This window comes from Vulpes vulpes, chromosome 1 (assembly GCF_048418805.1).
Source record: "Vulpes vulpes isolate BD-2025 chromosome 1, VulVul3, whole genome shotgun sequence".
Taxonomy (NCBI): domain Eukaryota; kingdom Metazoa; phylum Chordata; class Mammalia; order Carnivora; family Canidae; genus Vulpes; species Vulpes vulpes.
This window is the reverse complement of record NC_132780.1, coordinates 126091378-126109346: the sequence shown is the minus strand read 5'-3', so window position 1 is coordinate 126109346 and position 17969 is coordinate 126091378. Positions and strand designations below refer to the sequence as shown.

The window sequence follows — 17969 nt, the reverse complement described above, 5'->3', positions numbered from 1 at the left end:
CTGCTTGAGATTCTTTCCCCCTTCTTCTCCTTCCCCCTCTGCCCCACCCCCTGGTGTACACGTGCACACTCGCTGTGTCTCTCATTCTCTCTCAATTATTTTTTAAAAGGTTAAACTTTTTTTTATAATTTTATAATTTTTACAAAATAATCTTTTTTTTAAGTATTTTATTTATTCCTAAGAGAGAGAGAGAGAGGCAGAGACACAGGCAGAGGGAGAAGCAGGCTCCATGCAGGGAGCCCGATGCAGGACTCGATCCCGGGTCTCCAGGATCACACCCTGGGCTGAAGGCGGCGCAAAACCACTGAGCCACCAGGGCTGCCCAAAATCTTATTTTTAAGAATAAAGAAGAAAAACCAATAAAAGTAGGCTCCAAGTTTTTGTTTAAATTTGCTAGGAAACCAAATAAATGTGGGTTTTTTTTCTGAAATTAGAACATTTTTAAAGTATTAGACATAGTATTCATATGTCTTATTATAACGGTGTAGTTTTTAGTCACAAGCAGAGGCCAGAGAAGCAAGAAACTAGGGCCAACTGAATCATTTTGGGTAGTTTATCCAACTAGTAATTGCACTATTTCTTCCTCAGCTTACTCCCTTGTCTTTTTCTCTTATTCTCTTTTGTTTCTTTGTCTCTTAATCCCTTTGTCTCACACCGTAACTGTTTTCTACTCTGACTTTTACCATCTTTGAAAATTACAGTTGACAACCTATTTTGATTTTGATTTTTGTTTCAGATAATACCCTTAGCATAAGACAAGTTTCCTACTCTTCATTACAGTGACTCTACGCAGCAATTCCTGTGTAGCAAAGGCTTTGCTTTTAAATGCTCCTGTCTTGAGGTCCTAGTTTGCTCATTAGTGAGATTTATAATTTGTATGCTAGAACTGTTTTTAAAATAACAGTAATACAAAGTGCTTTACTTAAATTATTTTCACAGCTGGTATAAGGCTAATTACAGCATGGCCGAGAAGCTAGACTGGGGCCGAGGAATGGGCTGTGACTTTGTCAGGAAGAGCTGTAAATTCTGGATTGATCAGCAGAAACAAAAGTAAGGACACATTTCCTAATAATATCTTTCATAACACAGTTGATTTCTGATTTTATTCTTTATCCTGAGCCTAAAATTGTTCCTATTTTGAAAATGTGGTCTAAACAGTTCAGTTTCAAAATATACAGAAAACCATCTATGGTGCTTCATGGTAATCTAATAAGTAACTACATTATTGTTTTAAATCATATATGAAAAGAATCTATAATGTGGGAACTAGAACCATAAGCATTCCTGTTTAGTTTATAATTATATTTTATAAAACTTAGCATATTTTATCATTCTTACTGTTTTCATCAGAGAATGCACTCATATAAACATAGATGCAGCTGCTTATTCAGTATCCAAAAACATGAATATACTTTTGAATAATGATTCTCAGATCTAGATAAATATCAAAATCATTTGGCAAACTTTTTTTTTAAAGATTTTATTTTTTTATTCATGAGAGACATAGAGAAAGAGAGGGGCAGAGACACAGGCAGAGGGAGAAGCAGGCTCCACGCTGGGAGCCTGACGTGGGACTCAATCCCAGGTCCCCAGGATCACATCCTGGGCTGAAGGTGGCGCTAAACTGCTGAGCCATTGGGGCTGCCCACCTAGCAAACTTTTTAAAAAATACATTCTTCAAGTTTAGGAGATAAACACACACACACACACACACACACACACACACTTTTTTTTTAAGTGAGCTCTGTGCCCAATGTGGAGTTCGAACTCATGACCCGGAGATCAAGAACCTCATACTTTATGGACTGAGACAGCCAGATGCCCTTATAAATATATTTTTTTAACTTTATTTTGTGATAATTATAGAGTCACTCCGGTTGTGAAGAAATATTCAGAGATTCCCTGTCCACTTTATCTAGTTTTCTTGATTGTTGTTAACATCTTATAAAAACTATAGTACAAAAAAAAAAAACAAAAAAAAAAACTATAGTACAAAAACATAGCCAGGATATTGACATTGATACAATCAGATTCAGAACATTTCAGTTACCACAAGGGTCCTTCAGGTTGCCATTTTACAGACATACCCACATACCCCAGACAACCACCAGGTGGTTGGTATGTCAGTTGTTTGCTCGAGTTAATGGCTGAGTAATATTCCATGACATGGACTTACCAGTTTGTTTACGCATTCACATGCTAAAGGATATCTAGGTTGTTTCCAGTTTGGGACTATTATGAATAAACCTGCTGTAAACATTTGTGTATAGGTTTTTGTGTGAACATAAATCTTCATTTCTCCAAGAGAAATGCCCAGGAGTGCAGTTGCTGTGTCATATGGTAGTTACAAGTTTAGTTCCCTAAGAAACTGCTGGACTCTTTTACAGAATGGCTCTACTGTTTTGTAGTTTACCAGCAATGTATGAGTCATAACAATTTTTCCACATCCTTGTCAGCATTTGATGTTGTCACTATTTTTTATTTTAGTTATTCTGAAAGATAGTAGTGATATCTCGTTGTGGTTTTAATTTGCATTTCCCTAATGGCTAACGATGTTGAATATCTTTTCATGCTTGTTGATGTCTATATATCCTCTTTGGTGAAATATCTCTTCATGTCTTATGCCAGTTTTTTAATTGGGTTGTTTATTTTGGGTTTTTACTGTTGAATTTTGAGAGTTTTTTATATATTCTAAATACTAGCCTTTGTCGGTTATGTGGTTTGCACACATTTTCTCCTAATCTGTACTTTTTCTTTTTATTCTCTTTATAGGGTCTTTCATAGAACAAAAGTTTTTAACTTTGGTGAAGGCCAAATTATCAGTATGTCCTCTTAGGAGTTGTACTTTCAAGTCAATCAGTGGTGAAGCCCTGAATCTTAAAGATATTCTTGTATTTTTTTTTCAAAAGTTTAATTACTTTATGTTCTATATTGCAGTCTGGGATCCATTTTGAGTTAATTTTTATATAAAGTGGGAGACTTAGGTCAAGTTTCATTTTTTTTTTTTTTTTTTTTTTTTGGTGTATGGATGTCCATTTGGCTCCAGCACTGTTTATTGAAAAAACCATTTTTCTTTCATTGAATTGCTTTCTTACATTTGTCAATCATTTGGGTGTATTTATATGGATCTATTTCTGTGTTCTCTATTCTGTTCCATTGATCTATGAGTCTGCACTCTATTAATACTGCACAGTCTTTGATTACTACAGCTATATTATGTTTTAAAATTGGGTAAACTGATTCTTCCCACTTTGTTTTTTCAAAATCATCTTAACTGTTCTTTTTCCTTTGTCTTTCATATAAATTTCAGAATAACCTTGTCTACAAAAAAGTCTTCTTGAGATTTTTCTATGAATTGTTTTAAATCTATTAGCAATTTTAGGAGAATTGAGATCTTAGCTTTGTTGAGTTTTTTAACCCCCAACACAATGGTGGGGACATTTAGTCTTTCGTTGTTAAGTATAATGTTAGTTGTAGGTGTTTTGTAAATGCTCCTTTTCATGTTGAAGTTCTCCTGTATTCCCTTTTTTTCCTGAGAGTTTTTGTCACAAATAGATGTTGACTTTTGTCAAAAGCTTTTTCTGGTTTGTTTGATATACTCGTAACCTTTTTTTTTTTTTTTAGCCTATAAATATGATGGATTACATTGATTTTCAAATATGAAACCAGTTGTGTGTTGCTAGAAGCAATCCCTACTTAGTCATGGTATATAATTATTTCTATATATTTCTGAATTCCACATACAAATATTTTATTATGGGGATGCCTGGGTGGCTCAGCGGTTGAGCATCTGCCTTTGGCCCAGGGCATGACCCCCGGGTCCTGGGATCGAGTTCTACATCAGGCTCCCTGTAGAGAACCTGCTTCTCCCTCTGCCTATGTCTCTGCCTCTCTCTGTGTGTCTCTCATGAATAAATAAATAAAATCCTAAAAAAAAAAAAAAAAAAATTATTACGGCTTTTTTCTGTATATATTCGTGAAGAATATGTTTTTGTTTCTTTTTGTACTGTCTTTGTTTTTTTGTATCAAGGTAATATTAGCTTCATAAAATGAATCCGGAAGTATTTCTTCATCTTCTCTTTTCTGGAAGGGTTTGTGTACAGTTGGTGTTAATTCTTTAAGCATTTGGTAGAATTCTCCAGTGAAACCACCTGGGACTGTAGATTTCTCTTTCGGAATTTCTAAAGTATTAATTCAACTTCCTTAACATTTACAGTGCTATTGATATTTGTCTTTTTCATATTGGATGAACTTTGGTAATTTGTGTCATTCAGGTATTTGTCCATTTTGTCTAAGTTACTAGATTTATGTGTACAGAGTAGTCTGTAGTAATTCCTTACTATTGTTTTAATGTCTGAAGGGTATAGCGAGATCCCATTTCATTCCTCATCTTGGTAATTTGCATCTTCTCCATTTCTTTTTCAGTTTTGCTAGAGGTTTGTTAACTTCATTGGTCTTTTTAAAGAACTAGCTTTTTGTTTCATTGATGTCTTTTATTGTTTTTCTGTTTCCAATATATTTCTGTTCTGTATTATACCCTTCCTTATGCTCATTTTTGTTTTATTCTTCTCTTTCTAGGTTCTTGATTATTGATTTGAGATGCTATATCTTTCTAATATATATATTGAATGCTATAAATTTCCTTCTCAGCATGTCTTTAGCTGTGTCCCACGAATTTCAGTATGTTGTTCATTTTACTGATAGTTTAAAAGGTTTGAAACAAGTGACTTGCCTATGGTCATATAACTGCTGAGGGACTTTAGCTTCTCTGTCTCCAAGTCCAGTGCCTTATCCACTAAATCACAGGTACTTCTTGTGAAGCTGTTATTCTTATCTTTTCTCCCCTGGGTTAAGTCTCAAAGCATTAGTTTCTACTAAGGAGTCTGACATCTGAGTTGTAATACTGCTGTGAAAAGAGTATCAGGGGGCAGCCCCGGTGGCGCAGCAGTTTGGCACTGCCTGCAGCCTGGGGTGTGATCCTGGAGACCTGGGATCGAGTCCCACATCGGGCTCCCTGCATGGAGCCTGCTTCCTGCTTCTCCCTCTGCCTCTCTCTCTCTCTCTCTATGAATAAATAAAATCTTTAAAAAAAAAAAAAAAAAGAGTGTCAGGAAGCACCTGCAGCCACTCTGAGGACAGCTAGTTATATCCAGCACTACAACTTTTGTCTGCTAGTGTAGTTCCCAAATTTTGCCACACATTAGAATCATCTAGAATTTTTTTAAAAAATTCTATGCCAACATTACAGCCCATCCCAATTAAAGCAGAATGTCTGGAAGTGGAAACCAGGCATTGGTATTGTTTTTAGAGATCCCTTAGTGATTTCACTTTGCAGCAAAGTTTGAGAACTGCCATTCCACTGTGTTAAAGGAAATATATAATTAACATTGCAGCTGCAAGAACTTAGAGATTTTTTTTTCTTTTTACAGCTGCCACTTTGTTCCCCTTTGGGTCCCGATTATAGGATCACCTAAAACCAAAAACTGAAGGGAGTTTCCTCTTCTCCATTCTCCAAAAGTAAAACTTTTGGTCCCCTGAATTCTGTCCTTTCAGCCATAAGCCAGAGGTTTGCAAACTTTTCTGTGAAGGGCCTATTAGCAAATATTTTGTGCACACAAAATAAGGTTCTTTCTATGTTTTGAGACAACTAGTGTATTTTTTTTTTCAACTAGTGTATTATTACCTAACTCCTCTTCCTAATTTTTCAGAGTTGAACAGTCTCTGTTAAAACTACTCAACTCTGCTTTTGTTTTTTTTGTTTGTTTTGTTTTGTTTTTAAAGATTTATTTATTTATTTATTTATGATAGACATAGAGAGAGAGAGGCAGAGACACAGGAGGAGGGAGAAGCAGGCTCCATGCTGGGAGCCCAACATGGGACTCGATCCCGAGACTCCAGGATCACGCCCTAGGCCAAAGGCAGGCGCTAAACCGCTGAGCCACCCAGGGATCCCCTCAACTCTGCTTTTGTATATCAGGAGCAGCCATAGGCAAAATGAATGAACATGGCCATGTTCCAGTAATACTTTATTTACAAAAACAGGTTGTAAGGAGAAACACAGATACCAAAAAAGCAGTTAAGGGCAGGATTTGGCCTAGAATTTAGTTAAAGTTTGCTAATCCTTGTCATAAGTGTTCAAATGTCCCACTTTTGAAACGTCGATGTTCAGAAGTCCTTACGGTACAGAAGCCAGCTTCTGGCTCTGTAGGCTCAGTGAGGCTATATCCCTGAGTTGTCTTTGATTCCAGTGTGACCATTACTGAGCATGGGGACTGATGCCTAACTTCAGCTGTGACACCTCTCCTCTTTTATTGTTGGGTGACTAGTGTGAAAAGGGAACAGTTGAGCATTGGCAGAGCCTTACTCATTTGAATCATTTGAATCTATGTACACACAAAATAAGGTTCTTTCTGCATTTTAAGACAACTTGTGTATTATTACCTAACTCTTCTTCCTAGTTTATTTGGCATCGTTATCAGCTCTAGAGCTACACTGTCCAGTATGATACCACTAGGCACATGTAGCTGTATCAATTTATATGTAAATTAATTAAATAAAATTTAAAATTCAGTTCTTTAGTTGCACTAGTTCCATTTCAAGTGGTTAATAGCCACTACATGATTAGTGGCTACTGTGTTGGACAGCATAGCTGCATTGCAGAAAGTTCTACTAGGCGTTCTGCTGTAGAATCATAATCCATGAATCTTGAACAACTCTAACTTTGGAGCTTTTTAAATCAGTATTTTTTAAGTTCCTTACTCCTCTTTATCCATTCAGCCAAAATTCATATTTTAATTAATTTAGGTAAATATTATATATTGTTTTATTTTAGATAAAAATAAAAAGAGTGACTTAGTAAGAACTACGTGTCATATTTAGTGGAAACTTCATCATAGAAAGTTATAAAAAAAAAAAAAAGAAAGTTATAAAATTGCCATATATAAAGATTTCATAAAAAGTGATATGGACAGTGAAATTACATTTATTGACTAACTTGTATGTGCTAGACACTGCGTACTTTATAGTTGAAGCTCAGGAAAATTAAGTAAACATCAAATAAGCTGGTATTTGAAACCAAGCCTGTGTGAAGACTTCTAGACCTTTGTTTTCCTATTACACTGTGCTGCTTCAAGTTTACCAAAGACTGTGGCAGGTCTTTTACACATTTTATCTCAAGAAGCTGTAATTCCCCTAGAGATGTTTTATTGCTATACTATGTTAACTTAAATGAAGCAAGTACCAGTTTTCTTTATTTTTTTTTAATTTTTTTTTTTTTTAAATTTATTTATGATAGTCACAGAGAGAGAGAGAGAGAGAGACAGAGAGAGGCAGAGACACAGGCGGAGGAAGAAGCAGGCTCCATGCACCGGGAGCCTGATGTGGGATTCGATCCGGGGTCTCCAGGATCGCGCCCTGGGCCAAAGGCAGGCGCCAAACCGCTGCGCCACCCAGGGATCCCCCAGTTTTCTTTAAAATAGAAATCTATCCTAGGCTTTTTTCCCTTAACAAGCATGTGGGAGAAGAAGAAAAATAGCAGTAATCCTATCACAATTTGGCAGCTAGTCTTAATAGGATTTATACTGTTTAAGAATACTGGAATTAAAAAAAAATACTGGAATTTCATTTATAACATTATTGTTATGACATTAATTTATATTATAGTTATCAATAAGGCAACTAATTTGAAGATTATTTTTATAGAACAATGCAATAGATTCCAATGTCCTTGAAAAATTACAAGACATCTTTTTCCAAATTGTACTTTCAAGATTAGATTTAACAGAACAACTTGTAATAATTAGGAATATACAATATACAGTCTTCATTTTGTACATGAAAACAAGATGTCTTGTGAATGTTTTCAGTTTAACAAACTGTCAAAAAAGAGTTTTTGAACTAGATTAGGCATAGCAAAAATTTCACTCTTTGTAGCTGCAGGACAGAAAGGCATCACCTCCATCTCTTTCTGAGACTCCATTATATTAATTATGAAGATTTGCATTTCTAAGCAGCATCAGGAATTTCATTATTTTTCATTAAACATTGCAGATCAGGTCTGCAGAACTCCATTTTCCTGGCAAAAGTGGAGAAAGAGACAAATAGAATTGTGTTTAATAATGTTGGGATGATGTTACAATGCATGTAGCATTAATCTTTCATATCTATATTAAGTATTTCTTTTTACCCTTTTAAAAATAACTTTATGGGGATCCCTGGGTGGCTCAGCGGTTTAGCGCCTGCCTTTGGCCAGGGCGCGATCCTGGAGTCCCGGGATCAAGTCCCGCATCGGGCTCCTGGCATGGAGCCTGCTTCTCCCTCTGCCTGTGTCTCTGCCTCTCTCTCTCTCTCTCTCTCTCTCTCTCTCTCTCTCTGTCTCTCATGAATAAATAAATAAAGTCTTTAAAAAATAAATAAATAAAAATAAAAATAAATAAAAATAACTTTACAACCTGATTCAGCACTTAGTATTAAGCTATTAAAATAAACTGCAATGTTAATTGAAAAGACAAGGTCTAAAATGGATTTGTTATATTTTCTGATACAGTGGTGTTTATCTTTGTGTGCAGGAGGCAGATGCTGAGCCCTTTCTGTGACACACTCAGAAGTAATCCATTGCAGTTAACTTGCAGACAGGACCAGAGAGCAGTTGCAGTGTGTAATTTGCAGAAATTTTCAAAACCTTTACCTCAAGAGTACCAGGTAACACTTGTTTGGGGCACAATTTTAGAAATCAGTTCAACTTTTTAAGGGGAAGTCTCCATTTTGAAATAGAAGAATGAATTCTCAAGTTTTTCAACTTGTGAAAGGCTCCATTTGTTTTCTGTAAGTTAGAAAAAATGAAGAAATCTTAGAATTCTTAAAGTCAATAAGCTAATCAACAACAATTAATATCCAGGAATGCCTTATAGTAATGGTAAATGGTATTTACAATATTTATTGGGTCTATTTTTAGGTGGTTTGTATTTTTTTTCTAATTGTTTCCAAGTCTTCATGTTTGATTTAATATAATTTACACAGAAAACAAGGTTTTTCAAAGAAAATAACTGAGGTACTCTAATCCAATTAATTAGAAGTCTTTGAAGTCCTGCATTAGAAAAGGTTTGACTCATGGTATCTGTAAGATGAAGGAGGGGCACCTGCATGGCTCAGTTAAGCGTCCAACTTAATTTCAGCGCAAGTCATGATCTCAGAGTTGTGAGACACAGTCCAGTGTTGGCCTCCACACTGGGCATGAAGCCTGCCTAAGACTCTCTCTCTCCCTCTCCATCTGTCCCTCCTCTCTCTCTCTCTCTTTAAAAAAAAAAGGGGGAGGGACCTGGGTGGCTCAGCTGTTGAGTGTCTGTCTGCCTTCAGCTCAGGATGTGATCCCGGGGTTCCAGGATTGAGTCCTGCATTGGGCTCCCTGGGCAAGGAGCCTGCTTCTCTTCTGCCTAGGTCTCTGCCTCTCTCTGTGTCTTTCATGAATAAATAAATAAAATCTTTAAAAAAAAAAATGGTGAAGGAAATGGTCCCACATATTCAGTCTGAATCTCTGATTGGACCTTTAAGTTTTTTGTTGCAGTGGCCATCTCTAAAACGCCTCATTTCTGCCTGCCATTTAAAAGGATTCTGTAGTCAGAAGTGGTATCTCAGAAGATAATTTAAAATGATAGCTGGTAAATTTTGAGCTTCCTATCTGTGTTTATGACCCGACCCCACTGAATGCTTCCAGACATCATAAGATAGCAACTGTATTTCTAGGCATAGTAATATAATTCATGGAGTTGGTATAAATGTGAAATCTTTAAAATTTATCTGATGCCTTATTCTTTTGGTGTTCAAAGTATTTTTTTAAAGATTTTATTTATTGAGAGAAAGAGAATGCACATGAGCAGGGGTGATGAGAAGGGACAGAGGGAAAAGGAGAAACAGACCCCTCCATATGTAGGGAGCCCAGTGTGGGGCTCTATCCCAGGACCCCAAGATCATGACCTGAACTGAAGGCAGACACTTAACCAACTGAGCCACCCAGGCACCCCCAAACTATTTTTTAAGTATGATCTCATTCATTTTATCACAGTTTTATTTTTCCAGGTTTGTCAAAACACATAAATTAAGTCTTCTAAAAACATTTGAAGTACATTATATTTAAAATATCTTAATTCTCTGGATTAGTTTTGTGTTTTGTTAACTCTTGAAAATCTTCCTATTTATCTTTTTAAAACATTAGTCAAATTTGTCATCTAATTTAAAAACTTAGACCAATATACTTACCTTGCCTATTTCTAAAACCATAACAGCCTCGAAATACCCCTCAGGTAGTATATTACGGTCTTTATGTCCTAATATATATGAAGAAAAGTAACTATAACAACCTCGAAATACCCCACAGGTTGTATATTACTGTCTTTATGTTCTATTATATATGAAGAAAAGTACAATAATATCTTTTTTATATTATGCAGCCTTAAAGGGTTGCTATAAATTGTGGACTTTGTTTTGATGATACAAAATATTTCTTACTTTCTGTTTTCCTAATAATTTTTTTTTGTAGTACTTCGATGAACTAAGTGGAATTCCTACAGAAGATTTGCCTTATTATGGTGGTTCAGTAGAAATTGCTGACTACTGCCCTTTCAGCCAGGAATTCAGTTGGCATTTAAGTGGTGAATATCAGCGCAGCTCAGATTGTAGAATACTGGAAAATCAACCAGGTTAGTAGTCTATGAAATGAAATGTTGTGTAAAATTACATATCAACAATATACAAAGGGATGAAGGGCACAGACCCAGGAGCCAGACTGAATTTCTGTTGTCATTCCACTGGTATCCATTTGTTAGAAGTAACTTAACTTCTCTGTGCCTCAGTTTCCTTCTCTGTACCAAGGTGATAATACCTGTCTTATGGAGTACTTGTGAGAACTAAATGAATTCTCATAGCAAATGCTTAGAACTATGACACATAACAAGGATTGTTAGTTGTCTAGATACATTTGCACATATGTGCACATACTACGTTTTGGTTGTACCTTACATCTGCATGACACTTTTCACTTGCAAAGCACTTTTATTTTTATCATTTCCTTTTAGTCTTCTAAAAACCTGATGTGAGAGACAGAGAACATATTATTGAATTTCACAGGTGAACAGAGACACTAAATAATACAGTTAATTGGTGCCAGTGTAAGATCCTCCAATGCAGAGCTCTTTTTAATTAAATCATATTAGGTGTCCTATTTTTTTCTCTTCTAAAGAGTGTACATTTTATGTAATTATAAGTAACATGTCATTCTCCAGATACCAGAATAATACTGTTATCCTATGGCTAATAAGATGTATTGCCATATTATTTATTCCCTTTTAATACCCATAAACTCTATGACAGTTGGGTATTCACCTTTGTAAACAAAATGTTATCACACCTGGTATGTTAATAGAGAGCAATAGGTAGTTTTTAACTCTGTGGTCATCAAAATTTCTAACCTGGTCCTTTTTATCCCCCCCTTATTCCATACTTCATTACATACTCTGTTATTTACATTTTAAATAACTATAATGATTTTTCCTTTTGTTTTTAAACATGATAGTTTTAACTAGATTTGTACAGTCATTTTTTTCATCACTCACCTATTTAATAAATGTCCAAAAACTTATAACTACTCAGCAGTTCCATGTTAGAGCTGAGAAATGCAGACATCTGTCAATTATGGGTTTGCCAAAGATATGGTATCACACTTTATTGTTTTAGGGCTGAAGTTGGCAAACATTTATGGTAAAGAGAAAGATAGTAAATATTTTAAACTTGGTAGGTAGGTCATGCGGTCTCTGTTGGAACTACTGAACTCTGCTATTACAGTGTGAAAGCAGTTATAGACAATATGTAAATTAATCGCAGTGTTCCAATGAAACTTTATTTATAAAAACAGGTAGCCTTCAGGATTTGGCCTGAGAGCTGTAGTTTGCTGACCATCCCCTTTTCTTTTTTTGATGATGATCACTTTGTTTTTCAAGAACTTTGAAATACTCATAAATACCAAAAAAAGTTTTTTTTAAGTTCTTTTACTCTGTATTACATTTTCTTTCTTAACTTACATAATTAAGTTTTTTCAAAACTGACATAAAATACCTATCTTTAAGAACTCTGTGTTTTCAAAAGATGAAACTTAGTTATATTAAGTGTAAAGAAAACAATCTATCACTAGGGCTTAAGAGCCTCATCCCTTGTCTGTTAGCTATTTAGAAGTCCTTTAATCCATCCTGTACCTCTGCATGCTTGTGTTTAGTCTGAAACTGGATAAGCATGTTATATAGGGGCCTCCAGGACATAGCATAAGATGAAAATGCAAGAAAACTTTCCAAAAAGTTTTTGCAACACTCTAAAAAAGCCTTCATTATATAAATCAGTTAGCTTCATCTATCATGGATCATCTGGGGGGTGACTCCTATTTAGACTACCAGTAAAGATGATTCTTAGTGCTATTTCCTCTGTTTATGTAATTTAGATACTTTAGGCCCAGTTTTATCTCCGGTTTTTGATATAATAATTTCCTCCCACTTAAGTCCTTTATTGAGAATCCAGTTTGATTTTCGACCCCTGTTTGTCTTGAGTTTTTTTAATGAAAATTTCCATTAAACATGTTTGATCTTTAAAGCAACTTTTAACCACAAGAATGGGATGCTTCAGTTTCTTGTTCTTTGAGCCAAAAGTCAATTTTTAAGAGATGCTCTCTGGTTTGCTTCAGATCTTTTTAAAAACTATGGTGCTGAAAAGTATGGACCTCATTCAGTTTGTCTAATTCAGAAATCAGCATTTGTCATGGAAAAGTGTGAGAGGAAGCTGAGTTACCCAGACTGGGGGAGTGGGTGTTATCAGGTAAACTATATGATCAAATGTTATATAAACTTGTCTTGTTATCAGTGGTTTTTATATTTTAAAATACGTTTTATATTTTTAATGTAATGTACTGATAATACCTTTAACTTATTTATTTATGTAAATATTAGTTTGGATGCTTATGTTTTGTGAAAATATTGTCATTTCTTTGAGAGAAAGTACCTTTTTCCATTTGTTTAAAAAAATGTATAATTGTTATATATCAGCAAGTTTTATAATAATTTTACTTTGGGCATATATCCCAAGGAAATAATGGAATATATGTAATTTTTTTGAACAAATATTACTTTATCATAGAAAAAATTTGCAATTTATTTCATAAGATCTGAGTAAAGCATGGATTTAAGAATTAATAAATCAACTACAGATTAATAATAGCTTTTCTCCTTTATAATTAGAAATCCAAAGGTTGCAAACTATTTTTTCTTAATTGTATCATTTGCACATCTGATTTTGTTTTTTATTTTCTAAGATTTTATTTATTTATTCATGAGAGACACAGAGAGAGAGGCAGAGACATAGGCAGAGGGAGAAGCAGGCTCCCTGTTGGGAGTTTGATGCAGAACTCGATCCCAGGACCCCAGGATCATGACCTGGGCCAAAGGCAGACACTTAACCACTGAGCCACCCAGGTGCCCCTGCACATCTGATTTTAAATGACTGCAACACTTTATTGAAAACTTACTAAAGGACACCTGGGTGACTCAGTGGTGCTTCTCCCTCTGCCTATGCCTCTGCCTCTCTGTCTCTCATGAATAGATAAATAAAATCTTTAAAAAATAAAAATAAAAACTTACTAAGATACAAGCATTCTATAACTTAGGAGCATCCAACTTAAAGAATATCACATACTCTACTGATAGATATCAAGGTAGAAAGTATGATCCTGAGAACTGAAAAATAAGAATTTTTTGTACCTTTGCAGCTACAGGATCTTTTTTTTTTTAATTTTAATTATTTATTCTTGAGAGACACGGAGAGCAGAGACACAGGCAGAGGGAGAAGCAGGCTCCCTGTTGAGAGTTTGATGCAGGACTCGATCCCAGGACCCCGGGGGTCACGACCTGAGCCAAAAGCAGATACTCAACCACTGAGCCACCCAGGGTTCCCTGCAGCTGGAAGATCTAAATGGACTTCTGTAGCTGGGAATTTAATTATTACTTTTAAAGTTACTTATGAAATTAACTTTTTTTGGTAACAGGTTTTTTGAGATAGAATTCATATATCATAGAATTCATATAAAATCATCTTGGAAATCTTATAAAAGACAATTCAAAATAAATACTTTTCAGCTATAATCTGACAACTATAATTCAGCAGCCATTTTCTGATAAATTCCATTGCAGATTTATGTATTTATTAAATTCATAGTTTTGACCTGGTTGTAAACATAACATAAAATTTTGTTTTATTGCCTTCACTTCATACTTTTTATGTGGAGCAAAACACCTCTTCCAGATTTTTCCGATAATAAAAATTACTTTTTTTTTTTTTTAAGTAAACTCTACCAGCATTGTGTGGCTTCAGCTCACAACCCTGAAATCAAGAGTCGCATGCTCTACTGGCTGAGCCAACCAGGAATAATTGTTATTCCTTGTGGCCATAAGACATTACATCTTTTTAAAGTATCATAATTAAGGAAATCATTTCCTTGTTATATAATCGAGTTAATTTTTACTTTTCATGATAAAAATATGCTTTTATAAGCACATTCACAAAGATAATTTTTGAAATAAATTCCCTTAAGTGAAAATATTAAAGAGGATAAAGCTAGAACAGTGGCAACTATAATAGGAGGATGACATCTTCAGGCTATTTTATTTTATTATTTCTTTGATTTTTAAAGTAAACTTTCCACCCATCATGGGGCTTGAACTCATGATCCTGATATCAAGAGTCATATGCTCTACTGACTGAGCCAGCCAGGCATCCCATCTTCAGGCTGTTTTAGTAGTTTATCAACATCACAGCACCACAAAGTGATTATGCAGATTTGCAATACCATCTATAAAGATTGAATGTACTTGGCTTCCCTGTACTTAGAGTTGTCAGTTGATTTTGTTAATTTATTTATTTATTTATTTATTTTTATTTTGTTAATTTAATACCAACCACCATTTATATGGGAAAATATGTATAATCTCCGAACACTTAACATGGATTAGCTGTTTTGTTTTTTGTGGTTTTACTTATTTTGTTTTTGTTTTGTTTTAAATATTTTATTTATTCATGAGAGACGGGGCAGGGGGCGGGGGCAGAGACACTGGCAGAGGGAGAAGCAGGCTCCTTGCAGGGAGCCCAATGTGGGACTCCATTTCGGGTCTCCAAGATCAGGCCCTGTGCTGAGGGCGGCGCTAAACTGTTGAGCCACCTGGGCTGCCCTGTTTTACTTCTTTTGACAGAAAAGTTGGAAGAATGCTATACAATTTTTTTGAGTCATTGAAGTGCAAATTGCTGACATGTTTCACCCTCCTCCCCAAGTACTTTGTATATTTCTTATACACAAGGACATCCCTTTACATAACCACAATCCTATCAAAGAAAAAGAAAAAGAAGGAGGAAGGAAAGGAAAGGGGAAGGGAGGGGAGGGAGGGGAGGGAAGGAAAATACATCTAATTCTTGGATCCTATTCAAGTTTTTATGATCGTCCCAATAATGTCCTTATAGCAATAGGATCTGGACTAATATCACATGTTGCATAGTTGTCATGTCTCTGGTCTCCTTCAGTCTAGAACAGTTCCTCAGTCTTTTGACTTTTATAACTCTGACATTTAAAAAAATTATAAGCTATTTTTTTTTCTAGGATGTGCCTCAATTTGTGTTTGTCTGATATTTCCTCATGATAGAATTGAGGTCATGTATTTTGGGCAATAATATCACAGAAGTGATGCTCATGTCCTTCTGATGGTACACTCTTGATTTGTCCTTTCACTGCTGAGGTTAACTTGTTGGTGTCTACTAGGCTTCCTCACTATCAGTTACTCTTTTCTTACTAATTTTCTTTGTAATTAATAAGTATTTTGTAGAAAAGAACTATGTCAATGATTTTTTTATCAAACTTCCATTTTATTAATTTACATATTTATATCAACAGTGGGTCATGGATTCCATTTTATTCAAGGTATTACCATTACTATTATTATTTATTTTGATACTTAAGTTTCCCCAGATTTGGCTAGAGGAGGCCCCTTTAGGCTGGTTTCTGTGTCCTTCTGGCCTTTCCTCATCTTTCTTTGAATATTTCCTTGCTTTCTGGCATAAGATATTCTATATTTATCTTTACTTTCTTTGCCCCATTCTTGCGTCAACTAATTCTTCAAGGAGCTCTAGTTTATTTTAATGGAGTGTGGTGTTTAAGAGACTAAGATCGATTGTTAGATACACTGTTCATTGCCACTGGGGTATAGCTACTCCCCATGCCCTCTTGGTAAACAGATACAGGAAATATATGTGTGTGTGTAATTTGTATATATACCCATATGTGTATGTATATAACCATGAGTTTGTACCAGTATCTTTAATTCCAGTCCAAAACTAAAGGGTTCAGCTTAGTTTTCTCCCTTTCCATATTTATAACTCCTTTCTCAGGGGGGAAGTTTGGCTCTCTTTGTCCTCAATGTGCTTATTTGATCTGTCCACATCCCTTTCACTTTCTCCCGTCCCTACCTGATTACCATCCTTACCCACCCCGATTCTAACACAGTCCACCAGGTCACATTTCTCCCTCACTGCAATCCAAATTCCATGCACATCTTTAGGATATAAATGTTCTTTCTTCTATTAAACTTTCCCAGCTTTATTGTTCTTGTTTCTACCATTTTTTGATTGTAAAAGTGATGACAATACTGATTCCATCTTTAGCCCTCCACCTTGTTCATGTCTGATTGATGAACTCTCTTGGGGTTATGTGTTCCAGGCCCCTTGGAGATTAATATACATACCTTAGAAATGCCTGCCAAGGCTGGAATGCAGGGAGGCTTGCTTTCGCCTTCCATGAATCTATTAGAGATAACATAGTCTTTCCTCCTCCTGACTCACAGATGGCACCACAGGTCTTTTTTTTTTTTTTTTTTTTTTAGGATTTGATTTATTTATTCATGAGAGACACAGAGAGAAAGAGAGGGAGAGACACAGGCAGAGGGAAAAACAGGCTCTCCGCAGGGAGCCCAATGTGGGACTCTATCCCAGGACTCTGGGATCACACCCTGAGCCAAAGGCAGACACTCCACCACTGAGCCACCCAGGCATCCGGGCACCGCAGGTCTATTAAAGATCAGTGTTCTGTTGGATGCTTGTGAAATCTTTGAAGTGCATGTGAGCCTTTCGATCTTACTACATGACCTTCTGCTTGTCACCTTGCTTTATAAAATCTGAATACTGAAGTCTGGACTTTGCAGAGAAGAGCTACACAGCTGTCCAGATCACTATCTGCCCAATCCTCCCTGAATTAAAGTGTATAAAGTGTATGGAGATGCCTGCTTCAGTTTTCAGTCTCACAGTGCCTTCTCTGTTTGAAGGATACTTTACAGTCCCTTCACCTTCCAACATTGACTCTTAATCATAAAACAGTCTGACACTATTAAATCTGGGGGCAAGGGGGATTCATATGCCACCCTTCTCGCCTCAGTTAAAGCTGTTACAGGACAGGCACTGTGTCATGGGCTTCTTTGGTATCCTTTTTGGCCACCGAGCACAGTATTCAGGCAATTTTCACTTAAAAGAATAATTACATTGCACTGTAGTTATGGCAGCGCTAACTAGATGTGGGACAGACTTACAGAAGAGGTTACACTTTGTTTTCTTGAGCTTATTAGAACTTAAATTTCCAAATTAGTATTATATTTAAACTTAGTTGAAGTTAGAGTTATTTAAAAAATGACTCAGTTGTTGAAATACATTTTTGGAACTCCTCTTTTGAAATTGCCTTTAGTAATAGTTTAATAGCCTCCTAAGAAAATCAGTGTTTCTTTTTTTTTTTTTTTTTTTTTTTAAAGATTTTATTTATTTACTCATAGAGACAGAGATTGTCAGAGACACAGGCAGAGGGAGAAGCAGGCTCCATGCAGAGAGCCTGACGTCAGACTCGATCCAGGGTC

At 35.6% G+C, this 17969-nt stretch overlaps 1 protein-coding gene across 2 annotated transcripts in view; it reads left to right on the top strand.

The window, feature by feature from the left end:
- Window positions 1-17969, top strand: part of LMLN (leishmanolysin like peptidase) — an 87771-nt gene that overhangs the window by 54703 nt on the left and 15099 nt on the right. For both annotated transcript variants that reach the window (XM_025990223.2, XM_072728208.1), the window contains exons 12-15: window positions 940-1050; window positions 8568-8700; window positions 10535-10694; window positions 12722-12852. In XM_025990223.2, the coding sequence (XP_025846008.1) occupies window positions 940-1050; window positions 8568-8700; window positions 10535-10694; window positions 12722-12852 (535 nt within the window). The remainder of the gene's footprint in view (window positions 1-939; window positions 1051-8567; window positions 8701-10534; window positions 10695-12721; window positions 12853-17969) is intronic.